At 40.4% G+C, this 16297-nt stretch overlaps 2 protein-coding genes across 3 annotated transcripts; both read left to right on the top strand.

Moving 5' to 3' along the window:
- Positions 1-1474: 1474 nt before the first annotated feature.
- On the top strand, positions 1475-9074 carry acaa2 (acetyl-CoA acyltransferase 2). Its single transcript, XM_085786119.1, has 10 exons — positions 1475-1620; positions 2543-2709; positions 2803-2931; positions 3524-3640; positions 3739-3886; positions 5031-5206; positions 6122-6251; positions 6400-6470; positions 8127-8281; positions 8373-9074. The coding sequence occupies exons 1-10, from the start codon at positions 1605-1607 to the stop codon at positions 8452-8454; spliced, it is 1191 nt and encodes a 396-aa protein (XP_085642245.1). The 5' UTR covers positions 1475-1604; the 3' UTR covers positions 8455-9074.
- Positions 9075-10298: 1224 nt separating this feature from the next.
- On the top strand, positions 10299-16185 carry rpl6 (ribosomal protein L6). 2 transcript variants are annotated; one of them, XM_085786131.1, is made up of 7 exons: positions 10299-10393; positions 11204-11350; positions 11465-11563; positions 12735-12878; positions 15154-15202; positions 15354-15538; positions 16001-16185. In XM_085786131.1, the coding sequence occupies exons 2-7, from the start codon at positions 11204-11206 to the stop codon at positions 16151-16153; spliced, it is 777 nt and encodes a 258-aa protein (XP_085642257.1). In that variant the 5' UTR covers positions 10299-10393; the 3' UTR covers positions 16154-16185. The 2 variants fall into 2 exon arrangements, with proteins under 2 accessions (XP_085642257.1, XP_085642256.1); XM_085786130.1 differs by having other exon boundaries at positions 10376-10420.
- Positions 16186-16297: the final 112 nt, after the last annotated feature.

Genomic DNA, 16297 nt, shown 5'->3' with positions numbered 1-16297 from the left:
TTAATGCACATCTGATGTTGGACATGTCTTTTATTTTGAAAAATAACTTATTTTGAAAGGCACACAAGACATGTGAACACATGCAGTTGTAATGGTCCTCCTCAGTTTCTTATTATTTGCTCTGAATGCAAAGATATCAGTTTCTTATTAATGTGGCCTGAATGCAGTGAAAATACCTTGTTTGGTGGGTCTTTATTTTGTGCAATTTGATATTTATTCACTTGTGAATATGCTCTGAATGCAGAGATGCATTAGAAGTCAAATATATCATTTTGTTGGTCTCCATTTTGTGCAGTTTGATATTTTTTAATTCACTTCCGTACATGCAGTTGTCATGGTCCTCCTCAGTTTCATTCATGTGCTCTGAAATGCACTTTGCTCAATAAAGAGCAAAATGAGTTTTTAAAGGCTTTAAAAAAGTGGGTCGCAACTTAATGACCATGGGAAAATGTGGGTCCCAGAGTGAGACTAGTTAAGAACCCCTGTAATAGTGTATGGCGTGGTAACATGTCTGTCATACTATAGCAGCTGAAAATGTCCTGCAAATGATTTTAAGAAAAGAGTGGGATAACAGGCGGAACAGTGGTTACTGAATGCTGGCTTAGCCCAAACTTTATCACATGCCACAATTTCTGTTTTTTGTTTCTGAATTTCTGATTAAAAAGCCGTGAAATAAACAATCACAGTGCATAAACATTTTAAGAAAGTCTCCTTTTAAATGTCTACTTGCTGCAGGGGGTTGTATTTATTTTTTCTCATTTCAGCAGTCATCAAAATCACCCTATTTGAATGGAAATATACAAGTGAAATTCAGCCTTGATCTTACCTCAGAGGAGCAGAAGTCTTCAGTGTCATCACAGGGGCAAACCAAGGACTCACGGTGACAGCTTGGGGAAGTCCCCCAGACAGCAAACTGCGAAACAAACACACAACAAAGGACTTGATGTCTTGATTTCTCTTCTAAGTTACTGAATAACCTTTAGCTCCGTTAGCTCCAGGTGGCTAACTAACTAACAAAACACCAACAACGGCGCTTACCTGGACGACGTGGCGGTGTGTCGGGAGGACAAAACCCTGCAGACACAGCGCGATAAAGCCGCAGACATGTTTCCAGTGTGAGTCGGTTCACTTTAAAACACACAATAAAGTGACAGAAACGCTCACATGTCACCACCACCACCACACATCACTGGCAGCTCAGCTCAGCTTAGCTTAGCTTGTCCCCTTGGTTAGAAAAGCAGCGCAGCGTGATGACGACACACGAGTTACGGCGAGGCGCACTTTCGTCTTGTTTTGTTTCTGGAGAAAAATAAATCAATAGTCTGAGACACATGTTAATTTATATATAAATTAACATTTAAACTATTTATAAAAAATGTTATGTGACCTTGTTAATTATTTAGTCTGTCTTTTTGAATTTATGTGTAACTTTTCTTGGCGAATCGCACCGGGCGAACGAACTACGGCTGTATTTAGGGGAAAGGTTGTAGCTGCTGGGTCCGGTTGTTATATGATTCAACCTCGGATTGATTCACAGAGTCCAAACAAAGATCATCAGCAGGAAAGGTTTGATCCTGACAGTGGTGGGTCGTTGAATCAGCATCATGGCACTCCTCAGAGGTAAACACACACACACAAACACACACAAACACACGCTTTATCCCAGAAAGAAACCAAAAAAAGCAGGACTGGTTCAATGCATGCTGGTGTAGGACTTTGAAAATGGGTTAATGTTGGAGCTACACGTTTCACATTTGCTAATCGGTGCATTATTATGACTTCTATTCTTCTCTGTAAGATAGATTACATTTAAATGACATGTGTCAGGAGAGGGCTACTAGTTACACTTTTGCTGCAGATGACGTGAATATAGGCGAAAGGTGACATAATGAACTTGAGACCGTGTCTATACTACAAACGCTCATGAGAAAAGGTGTAACCCTGCTTTACATAGCTTAGTATTAGTAACCATATGGATTCTCACATAAAGAGTTTCCTAATATCAGTCAAACAAAGACGCATTGCATGAACTATCTTCTCTTTATTCAAGCTATACCACTCTAGCTTATCATTTAGGTTTATTTGCCTTTCTATATGTGCTAACCTTTTGTCAGCTGAACTTTAGCACTCCAGATATGTCAAGATACATGGAGAATTAACACAAGTTGCAAGTTGCAGCACATTTAAACTAGTTTGTATCATTTCAAGTACTTTAGCAAAGTAGTTATAACAGCAGATCATGCCATTTACATTGGAAAAACTACTCAAATTTACAAAGTTAGGCTACTCAGTTTTCACCACAGGTTATCCCATCACTAAACACACCCTATGTCAGGTGTTGGCTAGTATAAAATTAGATGAAACCGAAACAAAAGCCCAGTTACCTTGATAATTCACAAATCAATGCTCCATTTGATGCATCTGATGTCAGTTCCCCTATCTTCTGTATATAAATGAACTGATTGTGTGAACCATCTCTGCAGCCTGTACCTCCCTAGTAAACGGTGAGTGGTGTGTGAACGCCTTGTCCTTTCCTCTGCAGGTGTATTTATTGTAGGTGCCAAGCGCACTCCATTCGGCACATATGGTGGCGTATTGAAGGATCACAGTGCAACAGACTTGGCTGAGCACGCAGCCAAAGCGGCCCTCGCTGCAGGGGGCGTGGCACCGGAGCTGGTCAACAGTGTCATCATGGGAAATGTCATGCAGGTAACAGAAATCCACACGGTATCACATGAAAAAATACCTGTGTTAACATAATTATTTGTGTCCTGACTTATTTGTGTCCCTCCCTAATTTCAGAGCTCGGCCGATGCCCCCTACATCGCTCGTCACGTGGGTCTGAGGTGTGGCGTTCCCATCCCAGTGCCTGCTCTCACTGTGAACAGACTGTGTGGGTCAGGTTTTCAGGCCGTCATCAATGGCGCTCAAGTAAGCATGCAACAAGGACGAGAAACAGTCTGGCAGGAATATGAATACAAACACTCTCTTTTCTGCTCTTTCTGGGTACAAGGCGTAGCTGAATGTGAGCTTATTCAATCACAAGATGTGATTTAAAACAAGTCTGCAAATGTAATACCAGGCAAAACTTCTGACAAACATCTTCATTCACTTGGCTGTCATGATTTAAAATTTTAGATTTGATCACTTTACTCTTTAAACTGAGTTTGCCGAGTTGATTTTGAAATGAAGTGTGTCCCACACAAGAATAGACCTCAGTTATGTAATCTGGGCTAAATACTATTACATCCATCATGATCATGTTTAGCCCCTTTTTACACCTGAATATAATTTTGCCCAGCATTTTTAACTCAAAATTATCTTATAATTGAATCTACAATGGCAATAAAAGCTGGACATGGGGTTAAATATGGACGTGCTGCTGTTGTATTATTGAATTTACACAAACATGTGCAACAGACTGGAGAAATATCACCAAATACCAGTGTACCATGTACAACCAGTTTCTTTAGATTTCTCATGCTGCTTCAAAACTTAAACTCGTTTCTATGTGTATTTGTAGGAGATTTGCCTGAAGGAGTCCGAGGTGGTCCTGTGCGGGGGCTCGGAGAGTATGAGCCAGGCGCCGTACGCTGTTCGCAACATACGATTCGGTACAAAGTTTGGATTCGATCTCAAGGTTAGCTTTGGATTGATTTTTTCAACAACTTGTTTTCAAACTCCAGCAGCTTTGAGAAAAAAAAAAAGTTAAAAAAGTTAAAATCTCTCGTCTGACAGCTGGAGGACACTCTGTGGGCCGGTCTGACTGACCTCCACATCAAAATCCCAATGGGCATCACGGCAGAAAACCTGGCAGAGAAGTACCAGATCACACGAGAAGAGTGTGACAACTACGCACACCAGACGCAACAAAGGTGGAAGGCGGGTAAGACGGGATTTGATTTGTATTTTCTTTACACATTCATTTCACTGCTTTTCAGGAGAAGGTCTCTACTCAAGATAAACCAATTTCTTTCTTTTTTTTTTATCACTTAGATTTTTATTGAGTTTTCACATATAGGCGAAAAACAATACAACAAACAAGGTACAAGTTAGAGCAACAATAATAACACTAACATACTGTCTGGAGATGCTACTGTTCAGTCCACTGTTCCATTTAGCGTTCGTTCAATTGGTGTCACGTCTCATGTAAATGTTCCATTTTTCCCAGTTCCTTTCAAATACGTTCTCTTTGAGTCTCAGCAGGTATGTCAATTTTTCCATAACATGGATTTCCTGGACAATTCCCAACCACTGCTCCTGGTTTGGAGTGTTCACATTGAGCCAGTTTCTTGTGACCGCTTTCTTGCTTGCTGCAAGTAATACTTTAGTCAAGTACAGATCTTCTTTCATTACAACCTTCTCAATATTCCCAAGATACATCACTAGACAAGTATTTGGGATTTCATATCCCAAAACATTTTTTACAACAGTGTTAACATTTTGCTAGTATATCCTCATTTTTGTACAGTTCCAGAAGATGTGTGCATGGTCCGCCTCATTGCTCCCACATAATCCCCAGCAGTCTTGTTGTATAGCGAGTTGCCTAGATTTTATTTTCGGTGTTATAAAATAGCGAGTTAGGTTTTTCCAGCAGAACTCCCTCCATATTAAAGAATTTGTTGATGTACATTGTGTCTCACACATATGATACCACTCCTGCTCTTGTATTTGGATTTTTAGTTCTGCTTCCCATTTTGCTTTTATATAAAGTGTTGATTCCTTCCTACTCTCACCCAAAGCTCGATAGAGAGCAGAGATGGGCTGAGACCCCTTCTGTTTGTATGAATTGATAATAATTCCAGTCACCTTATTTATAGTTTCATTTGACCTTATCTCTTTTGTGAAATAATCTCTCAACTGCAGATATCTGTAAAAGTCTTTGTTTTCGAAGCTGTACTTTGTCTTTAGATCTTGGAAACTTAGAAATTGTCCACCTTCTGATACTGTACATATTGCAGTCACACCTTTTTGTGTCCATGATAAACCAATTTCTAATTGTTTAATCATGAACTTTTGTTCTATTTCAGCTCATGAGGGCGGCCACTACACTGCAGAAATCGCTCCCGTTGACGTCAAAGCGAGGAAAGGCAAAGTGTCCATGGCTCAGGACGAACACCCTCGGCCTCAGACCACGCTGGAGCAAATGGCCAAACTGGCTCCTGTCTTCAAGAAGGGCGGGACGGTCACTGCCGCCAACGCATCGGTGAGTTAAGGGGTAATTTCCGTTTTTTTTACAATCTGGACCTTATTTCTAACATAAAATACGATGACGATTACTCACCCAGATAACTTTTTAGGGACGATACATACAACATTGCCACAAAGAATGAAAAATGCGATGCATACAAGACGTCTTTCTCCCTGGTCAGGCTAAAGAAGGATAAAAGATACTGAATACAATAAGTGCAATAATATAAATACAGTGAATAATACAGTGAATAGGTATCATGAATAAATAAACACAATAAATGGTGTCATTACGAGTCGTTCCAACAAAATTAGATCCAGCCGACAGCCGCGTATATCCATATAATGTGAGTCTATAGGGCAGCCTCTAAATAACACATTATCTGCCGCGAATCTCGTTCATTTCACCAATATTTTGTTATGATACGCTAGTGCTAGTCCCCTCTGAGTCCGGGGTTAGCTGTTATCAACATCCGTGGTCTGTACAGTAGATTGACCTACCCTCTGACCTAGATTATGTCATCTCCGACCGCTGCCCGGCTCATTCTGATAATAATCATTCCACTTCGGCATTCGGGTCCATTTTTAGCACAACTATCCGGAGCTTTAGTGTCCAAGTTGCAGAGGAAGCAAAGCCTGTGGAAGCTGAACTTCATCCAGCTGCTCATTTTGTTCTGACAAGTCGGAATCGTATTTTATGCTAGAAATAAGGTCCAGATTGTAAAAAAAAAACAGAAATTCCCCTTTAAAAGGGGGTCCAACACAGAAAGTTGTGCCTAATGAAGTGAAGCTGATGGGTCGAAGTTATGGTGATGTCATTCTGAGCTGCACAGTTATAGAGATATAAACAGATATACATACAGATATATACAGTATATGTATATAATACAGACAATACAGATATAAACCAAACACTGTGCTCGATGTCCAGGGTGTTTCTGACGGTGCTGCTGCGCTGGTGATCGCAAGTGAAGACGCGGTGAAAGAGCACAAGCTCACTCCACTGGCCAGACTCGTGTCCTATCACGTGTCCGGCTGTGACCCCAGCATCATGGGAATTGGTGAGTGACGCAACTGTTATGGAGATGCAGTTGAAGCTTTTTGTATTTAAAAATAGTTAGATGAGTAATAATAATACACAGTTGTGGTGTTTGACATGATCTCCTGTTGGACTAATGTCTGACTCTGCTCTCTCTCTGATCATCTTAGGTCCAGTTCCAGCGATCACAGAAGCTCTTAAAAAGGCCGGACTGACTCTCAACGACATGGATCTTGTGGAGGTTTGTCACCAGTGTAAAACCAACATCACAATTTTCCTCCTCAGGTGTTATGTCATGAATTTATGATCTGTGATGGAAGTACTCACATCCTTGATGCAAGTGGCAGTAACAACACAACAACTAACTACAAAACCACTTGTCAAAGACTATCTGTGACTGATACATTATTGAATATGACATGGTGAGATAGTTAAAGGGACAACAAGGAGTTTTGGAAAAGCGAAGCGTTTTCACACTACATTTATGAGCCTCCGCGCGCACCGTAGAATTCTTCGACCGGCGCAAGACGGACTCATGTTTTAATTCATCAAGAATTAAAGTCAGAGGTTCAAAGAGGTTCAGTTACCGTCGTAGTTCTGACCATAAACAGCGATTCGGCGGCGTTATTCTCATGACTCGCCAGGAAACCGAAAGTAAGGAAACATGGTCGGCTCGTCCAGCATTTCCGCCACCACTAATAATAACAAAATAACGATAGAGACAAAACAATATATTTATCGAAAATGGGCCCATTAACAAGTGTGGGTAACGTAGATTCATCCACATTAACGTGAGACTTTTTTATAACCAAATAGAAACTCCTCGTTGTCCCTTTAATGAAGGCTTTATGTCTGTGAAAATTTTCATTTGTCCATGTCAAAGGCATCTCTAGGCAACTGAATCAGGTCAACTGGACTTAGTTTTTGTATTCAATGATGTTTCACCCCTTATTCAAGTGGCTAAGCCAGTCTAGTCTACACAAGCCGATGAAGCCGCTTGGATAAGGAGCGAAACCTCTTCACAGACAAAATAGTCAAGTTGACCTGATTCAATTGCCTAGAGATGAGGGCTTTACTGTGTATACAACAATTTACTGTTGTATCTGGCCGAGGTGGAGCTACTGTGTCTGTTGTGAGGTGATCAATAGGAAATATGTGTCATTTGATCTGTTTTGACCTTAAAGGGATAGTTCAACATTTTGGCAAATTGGCCCATTGCCATAATCCCTATAGTCATAGCAGTAGGTTCGTTAACTTTATTTGTCGGTGCAAGCTGTTTTTAGAACGGCGGAGCGGCAGGCTGCTACACTACGGAGGCTAAAGGAATTTCTTGGTTTCCCTCATCAAACTCATCAAATACAAAATCCCAAAACTCCAAAACGCTTTTCATGGACAAGTTGTGAGCTGCACATTCACCACGCTATGAGATAATAATGGAACGTTACGAAACTGAGCCGTTTTCGAGGTAAATACAGAGTCTGATTGCTGAAAAACGGTCCCTGAACACAACGCGCATCAGTGGTTTTGCATGAATTTACCTCTAAAACAGCTCCGTCTCGTAATGTTCCGTGATTATCTCATAGCGTGGTGATTGTGCAGCTCACAACTTGTCCACGACAGCGTTTTTGAGTTGTTGGGTTGTGTATTTGATGAGTTTGATGAGGGAAACCAAGAAATTCCCTTAGCCTCTATAGCATAGCCCTGAGCAGCTCGCCGCTCCGCTCCACTGTTCTAAAAATAGCTTGCACCGACAATTAAAGGTAACAAACCTACTGCTATGACTATAGGGATTATGGCAATGGGCCAATTTACCAAAATGTTGAACTATCCCTTTTAAGCATTTACTCAAATTAAGTGAATTCTCATGTACGCCACTGATGTTATATCCTCTCCACAGGTGAATGAGGCTTTTGCCCCTCAGTACCTGGCTGTCGCTAAGGCTCTGGGACTGGACCCAGAGAAGAGCAACGTCAACGGTGGCGCCATCGCCATCGGACATCCTCTCGGTGCCTCTGGTGCTCGCATCACTGCTCACCTGGTTCACGAGCTCAGGTCGGCCAGTCATTAGTAACTATGAGAGTATACTGTAGATATTTTGGCACATTGAGAAGCTGTGAGCTGTAACAAACTTTGTTTCTGACAGGCGGCGAGGAGGCAAGTACGCTGTCGGCTCCGCCTGCATCGGCGGCGGTCAGGGCATCGCCGTCGTTCTGGAGAAGTGCTAACCGGAGAAGCTGCTGCACCAGAGGAAATCCTGTCCAAGAATGTCCCACACTCACATCGCGAATCAGCATTAAGTTGACACATGCATAAAAGAGATTTTTTTTCTACACATATAAAATCATTAATGCTCTCTTCTCAATATGAGGTACATGCTCAGGTTTTCCAACAAAACTATCACTCATTTATTGCTGCTGACTCTTGATACTTATTTCAGCCTATATGTACAAAAAATGCAAAAATAAATTTCATGTTTCAGGCCAGTTTTGCCTTGGGAACCCTTTGAACGTATTGAGCGAACTCGTGTTTCTGATCTTTGTACCAGAGTGCTGCAAAAGTCTGTTTCTGTGTGTGTGTGTGTGCTTGAAATACAGATGTAACTCCTCGGTTATTAACATTAACCTATGTAGCAAATTATTAACTCATCGCGTACAGTTTTGTTGGGTTAGAGTGAGGTTTAAAGTAACTCTGAAATACGGTGTTTGCCTTAAAATACTCTCCATGACGCCTTTTTCCAGGTTGAGTAGTGTCAGGAAAAAATGCCTTGACCTGTGATGACTCCAGCAAAAAAACAGATTTTGTATTTCTTTGTTATCGAAGCTCAATAAATTAAAAAACAAGTCAAGTTTTCATCAGTGGCCTGTGTTTTTTTTTATGCCTCAGGGCAGGAAACGTGTGTGGGAATAATGTTTTCATGGCTCAATTGTTACATTTTTCAATTGTTTTTTTAGGTAGGCCTGATAATAATTATTTTTTGATTTGCCTTTTTGCCAAAACTCTATTGAATTAAACACAGAACAGTGGCATTTAGCACTTGTAGCTTTTTTTCCCTTCTTCTGCAGTTTCATGCTTTGTTGTTACAGAGATAGCTTGGAGATTGTTATAAATTTCTTTCCCAGATAATTTTTGAAAAGTTTAAAATTAGAAACACTATTTATTGTTGTTGGTTTCTGGATATTAGAAGCTCTATACAGTTATGAAATTGTTATAATTGTTATAATTATCATTATAAATATTCTTGAGAAATTAATTTCACTGAAACACCTAAAATAAAAAAAACAATATTTGGTTCTTATTTTTAGTCCAGGCAAAATAGCATTTTCCGACAGACTAATTGTAACAGAATGTTTTTCACCTTAAACCATTTCTATGAGGTGTCCAGAACAACATACTAAAAGTCCTAAGAAATCCTAGTTGGTGAAATATGTTTAATTCTCATCAGTCCAAGATTGATTTATGCTATATAAAGTCTATGGTGCCAATAAGGCCAAACAACAATACACCCCAATGGGGCTATTTTTTTCCTTTACTGCTATCACAATCAAACTTTACACAATGAAAGTATCTATGAAATGTAACTTTTTTTGTATTACAAGTTTCTTTGAAAACGGATATGAATATGCAAATGAGCAATACACTAACAGAATATGCCCAAAATACACCCGAATAGGCTTATTTTTTTCCTTTACTCCTACCACAATGAAACTTTACACAATGAAAGTATACATGAAAAGTAACATTTCTATATTTCAAGTTTCTTGGAAAATTAATTTTAAGTAAAGGAAAGGAAAAAAATAAGCCTATTCGGGTGAATCTTGGGCATATTTGATTAGTGTATGGCTCATTTCCCCAACTAGGATTTCTTAGGACTTTTAGTATGTTGTTCTGGACACCTCATAGAAATGATTTATGGTGAAAAACATTCTGTTACAATTAGTTCTATTTTTGGGTCCAAAATGAGCTAGATTGCCTGGACTATTTGGCGAGTGCCATTTGTTAAAAAAAATATCTGGTTATCTCATTTCAAATGCGCATGAGAAATAAAGGAGAAGGACTACAAGTACCATGACAGCTTTGAAACGCGACGTAATTACGTCAACGTCATGGTGCAGCGTCCTTATATACGTCACATGCCCGGATGTCGTTCTTTTTTTCATAGCAAAGGTAAGACTGCCTTGCTTTCGTGTTACTGTGGGAATAAAATCTGTCTTCATCCGTGTTATAGAACAAATAATCCATTCTCCAAATATAACAAAACGAACCCGTGTGTGTGGACGATGCGTTAGACATAATTATTTCCAAGATTTATCCGTCATGTTTCTGTTAATAATGAGCAGTTTTGGTGTATCCTCAGTCCTAGGCCACCGGCGCTAACGTTAGCTCTCAGGCTAACAGAAGCGTGTTGCTCATTTTGTCATTTTGTACGCCTGTGTCCTGAGTTTCACATACAGTCCCGCTGTTTTAAACGTAATTTCTAATTGTGAAAAAAACATCTATCTGACATTTTAAGGACACAAGTGGCAGGTTAGCCGATTTAGCGACTTCCCTCTGCTGTGTTGCTAGTAGCTAGCGGTCGCTACCTCTCATGCTTCCCCAGCATTGGCGATGACTGGTGTTTTGAGCATTCAACTGTTTCTGTTTCTATCTGTTTTGAGATTGAAAATAACTCTGCTGTCCCTGGTCGACTATTAATTGTACCTACCTAAATGGACTATTAATTGTACTTACTCAAATGGTGTTGCTGTCATTGATAAAGTGCAAGTCCAGACTAGTTGGCAACAGAATCAGCATCAAAGTACATAGTGGTGCACAACCATGGATGTATTATAATAGATCCATGTGCACAACACGGATGACTCCAGGCTGGAAAACATATTTATAGAGGAACCACTATTAAAAATAAAAAAAATATTAATATTGTTGATATTTCTGCTGTTTTTTTCACCACCACCACTTGTGTTTCTTTTATGTCAGATGGCAGAGGGTGACAAGAAGGCTGCCAAGAAGAAGCACGGGAGCCGTAACCCGGTTCTGGCCCGGGGCATCGGCCGCTACTCCCGTTCCGCTATGTACGCCCGGCGGGCCATGTACAAGAGGAAGACCAAGACCACTGAGACTAAGGTGAGGGGCAGGTCCAGGTCCATGACACTCTGCTATAAATACTATGTGGAGAGGCTATATGCGTATTGCAGTTGATGATTGTGACTTACTTTTGATTGTTGGTCCTGTTTTCAGATCGAGAAGAAGATCAAGACAAAGCCCAAGGCAACCGTGGTCAAGACTGTCGGAGGTGACAAGAATGGAGGCACTCGCGTTGTCAAGATGCGCAAGATGGTGAGTGATGTGACCAGTCTTTTCCTTTCAGATTAAACTTTGTTCGTCCTAATGACAGTGGAAACATTAGATGTCGTTATGCCAGTGTGTACATGATCAGGATAGACGTAAACTAGTTGTCTAACAAGTGGGCCCACAGTGCTTCATACTGTTCAGGGCAACCATCTGTTAAAACCACTGAGAACACATGGATGAGTTGTGTATTTAAAGGACAGAAATGGAGACAAACTTATGTCTTGGACAGCAACAAGCCAAGTAATCAGTCAGTGCACACACAACGCATGCATTTGCTGCTTTTCTGCACCACACACTTAAACCGAACTTTTCATGTTATTCAAGACTAGTAACAGTAGAAAGATATGAAATGTATATTTGTTCACAAGTTTAAAGGGATAGTACAACATTTGACAGATCAGCTGCTAAGAGCTACGCTACAGAGGCCAATGGGATCTCTTGGTTTCCCTCATCAAACTCATCAAATACACAAACCAACAACTCCAAAACGCTGTCATGGAGAAGTTGTGACCTGCACATTCAATTTACCTCTAAAACAACTCAGTCTGGTAACGTTCTGTTATTATCTCATAGTGTGGTGAATGTGCAGGTCACAACTTGTCCACGAGAGCGTTTTGGAGTTGTTGGATTGTGTATTTGATGAGTTTGATGAGGGGAAACCAAGAAATCCCATGAGTCTCCGTAACGCAGCTCTGAGCGGCTCACGGCTCTGCTCCGCCGTTCTAAAAATAGCTTGCACCAACAATAAAGGTAACAAACCTACTGCTATGACTATAGGGATTGTAGCAATGGGCCAATTTGTCAAAATGTTGAACTATCCCTTTAATGAATACACAGATTTCAGTCTGAAACCAGTTTGCAATAAATCCCTATCCCATTCATATAAATTAAGGCAGGCTAAATCCTCCAGAATGATCATAATTGAACACGCGCCTCCTTAAAACTATTGCATTCGACTGTATTGGAGTCAAGTAGTTACCGTAATAAACACTGAGCTAGAAAAGGCGTTGAATGTTTCTTCTATTCAGAAAATGACCGGTCAGATTTGTAATAAAGTCTGTTTTGCATTTGTTTTTTGATCACCTGAGTTTCTGCACCAAACTAAGAATTTAACGGTTCAACGGTAACATTTTTTTTTTATGTGCTCTTTCTGTAGCCCCGTTACTACCCCACAGAAGATGTTGCCCGGAAACTGAAGAGCCACGGGAAGAAGCCCTTCAGCCAGCACAAGAGGAACCTGCGCAGCTCCATCACCCCAGGAACTGTCCTGGTTCTGCTGACTGGTCGCCACCGCGGAAAGGTGAGAACAGTTTCTAGCACATGACTTGACAACACTGTCACTGTTCTCATGAGGTGGCAGAAATGATTTTTGATGCTTGTTGGAGACTTTGGATCAACAACAACAACAACCGAATAGGTACTACTTTTTTGTATGACAGGATGTAGTAGAAGGATTGTGTTTTGATCTCCTGTCAAAGTTTAAGGAGTAGGAAATGTGTAGTAATGACTGGAAAAACAACAATTTCTTTCTGTAACTTTCATATATTGCTCATAACATGTCGTTAGCCTCATAGCATAATTGCCTAAGTCATTTTTTGGCCAAATTGAGATATCTGCCTAACTTTCCTCTCCTACCACTGCTGCATCACCTATGTCCTCAACCAATCAGAACACTTTTTAGAGTCCAAAATCACTATCTGCCTAAGTCATCTTTTTGACTTTGCTTGCTAGAAATTGTGTTTTTTTCTTTTTTTCCCCGAAAATGTTCAAATATGACTTAGGCAATTATGCTATTAGGCTAACGATGTGTCACTTGCAGTCTGCTGGTCATAATCTCCAAGGCCATGATCTGTGATCCAGATGTAAACCAAATGATCGCTCCACTGAAGGCTTTAATTACATAGACCTGTAACTGGAAATCCAAAAAAATGATCTATATTGGGACATAGAAAGCATACAAAATACAATATGCATTGTCTAATACAGGCATATCCAAGCTGTTCCTCAAAGGGCCATGTGTGTCTGAGGGTGAACAAATCAAGAGCACACAACAACTCTCTGACTTTGATCAGTTGATTAAATGAGTCAAATATGTTTGTGTTGCTGCTGCTTGGATGTAACACAAACCTGCAGCCACACGGCCCTTTGAGGAATAGTTTGGACATGCCTGCTCTAATAACACTCGGTATGCATCGTTTTGTCAAGATTCAATCGGACATGGTAGCCGATAGTGGATGGGTAGCTCAGCACAGCATCAATACTGATTGATTAATAGTACAAGGTTAAACCCGACCGACACAATGGTCGTATAACCCCAAAGAAGTGCTTTGAAGAGGTTTACATAGAAAATAGGTGACTTGGCGAGAGGATCTTCAACTGTAACCTAAGTAAACTTTCACTTTTTCTAGCGTAGCCTTTTCAACCAGTGTACTTTTCTTTTCTCTCCACTAGGGATGTCACAATTACTTGTTTTCACAATTAATCGCGGTATTAAACGCCACAATTATTGGATCGCAAAGATTCCTAAATACCGTCACTTTCCAAAAAAAGGATTATCTATGAACCGTGTCGGCAGATGTGCACCAAAGTTAAGGTAAATGCACAGATACTGGTCCATTTATCTAACGTAACATTGAATTGGTGGGAATTTAAAATGCTAGAGTGTCATTTGTAATTAAAAAATAAAAGATTAAAATTAATTAACTTAAACATTTGGTATCGATGACAATTAATGACTTGAATATTTCAAACACTTCCCCTGGCGGATTAATAATTGGTCATATTTTAATAGATATTTGAAATATTTTATAATTAGTATTAATTATATTCTAACTATATTTGATTTTACACATTAATAGTGTTGTGAAATTAAAATAAAATTATTTCTGACTATTATCGTACCACAAAAATCTATTATCGTGACATCCCTACTCTCCACCGACCTGTCACAGATCAGTATTTGAAATTGAAATTGGCAGCATGACGGTGCGTTTGTCACCTCAGTGTCGATGAGGAGAATCGTACAACAGGCCCCAAAAAATATATATATATAAATCAAAATCAGTGACGCATCCTGCTTAAGGACATATTGTGGGTTTAACATCAGTATAATCGCACACCCTCGGTACCACAGACGCTGTCCCTCCCACTCTCAAAACGCTTCCAATGGCAAGTTATAGAAGCGAGTATGCCCACACAGACTCAGAGCAGTGGCTGACCTAAATAATGTTTCAGCTCTGAAACTGACAGGCAGCGCTCTCTCGATAAAATTAGAGGTTCATGTCAAGTAGATGTATTTTTCCTCGGTTTACACAGCCCGACATGTAAGTGGGTTGCAGCTGTAGATTCTTGTTCATGTGGCACAATTATGATTGGTAGTTTTTTTTCTCTCCCTCTCCCCAGAGCTTCACTGCTTGAGTTGAATAGTTGCAGGATCTGCTTTGTGTCCAAGTTGGCACTAAATATAACATGTAGTGGTTGATGCAGTACTTGGCTCAGTGTGAGCGCACAACACCTCTTACTATGGTAGCTTCATATTTGTAATGTCTGTTTTTTTGTTTTTTCTTGTCTTGTAGCGTGTGGTTTTCCTGAAGCAGCTCTCAAGTGGTCTTCTGCTTGTTACCGGTAAGTGTGGCTGTGGTTTTTTTTAGTGGTTAAGATTTAAATCATCATTGAATGTATATTACAGAAGTGTTGCCCATAATTTTAAATAGCACAGACACCACAATATTGTCCTTTTTTTTCTAACACAAGTGTTGTTCTTTCACATTTTCAGGCCCTCTTGCCTTGAACAGAGTTCCCCTGCGCAGGGCTCACCAGAAATTTGTCATTGCCACCAACACCAAGGTTGACATCACTGGCATGAAGGTCCCCAAAACTCTGAACGACGCCTACTTCAAGAAGAAGAAGCTGAGGAGGCCCCGTCACCAGGAGGGAGAGATCTTTGATACAGAGAAAGAGGTGGGCTACCTTGCATTTTGTCTTGTTATTTCACCTTCTTTTTTTTTTTTAACACACTGTAGGACAGGGGTGTCAAACTCATTTTAGTTCAGGGGCCACAAACAGCAGAATTTGAGCTGAAGTGGGCCGGACCAGTAAAATAATAGCATGATAACCAATAAATAAATAAAAACCTTTAAGTTTTCCCTTTGTTTGAGTACATTATAAAGATATTTCTAAGGTTAATAAACTATCCTTTTACAAAACATGTTATGAACAACCTGACGTGAGTTGATAGAAATACGTGCAATTTCAAATTTTCACACTTGGCAAATTCATCCTGAGGGCCGGATTGGACCCTCTGCCGGGCCAGTTTTGGCCCACGGACCGCATGTTTGACACCCCTGCTGTAGGACATAATGATTTCCAGATGATTTATCGATGGCCTGACTAAGACGTTTCTGTGTGTTTTCTGACTTGCAGAAGTACCAGCTGACAGAGCAGAGGAAGGAGGACCAGAAAGCTGTCGATGCTCAGCTCCTGCCCCTCATCAAGAAAGTACCTCAGCTGAAAGGATACCTGCGCTCTTCCTTCTGTCTGTCAAACGGTGTCTACCCACACAAGCTGGTTTTCTAAATGTGTTGTAATAAAAGTACCATCTTAAACCATCTATTGCCTCCTTTTGTTCGGGTGTTTAGTGCACACACACACTCACACACATACACAGCTTTTGGATGTTTTCTAGCCACCTGTCAGTAGCTTGCTGCTATTTCAGCAACA

This window comes from Trachurus japonicus, chromosome 9, assembly GCF_045865225.1.
Source record: "Trachurus japonicus isolate A0001 chromosome 9, Traja_1.0".
Taxonomy (NCBI): Eukaryota; Metazoa; Chordata; class Actinopteri; order Carangiformes; family Carangidae; genus Trachurus; species Trachurus japonicus.
This window is presented reverse-complemented; position numbering and strand designations above follow the sequence as displayed.

Bases quoted from the DNA above. Each gene is read 5' to 3' on its own strand.
- acaa2 (XM_085786119.1), top strand. The intron at 3,887-5,030 runs GTAAGACGGGAT...GTTCTATTTCAG, and splicing joins GCAACAAAGGTGGAAGGCGG to CTCATGAGGGCGGCCACTAC. The intron at 5,207-6,121 runs GTGAGTTAAGGG...CTCGATGTCCAG, and splicing joins TCACTGCCGCCAACGCATCG to GGTGTTTCTGACGGTGCTGC.
- rpl6 (XM_085786131.1), top strand. From the start codon at position 11,204: ATGGCAGAGGGTGACAAGAAGGCTGCCAAGAAGAAGCACGGGAGCCGT. The intron at 11,564-12,734 runs GTGAGTGATGTG...CTCTTTCTGTAG, and splicing joins TTGTCAAGATGCGCAAGATG to CCCCGTTACTACCCCACAGA. The intron at 15,539-16,000 runs GTGGGCTACCTT...TCTGACTTGCAG, and splicing joins TCTTTGATACAGAGAAAGAG to AAGTACCAGCTGACAGAGCA.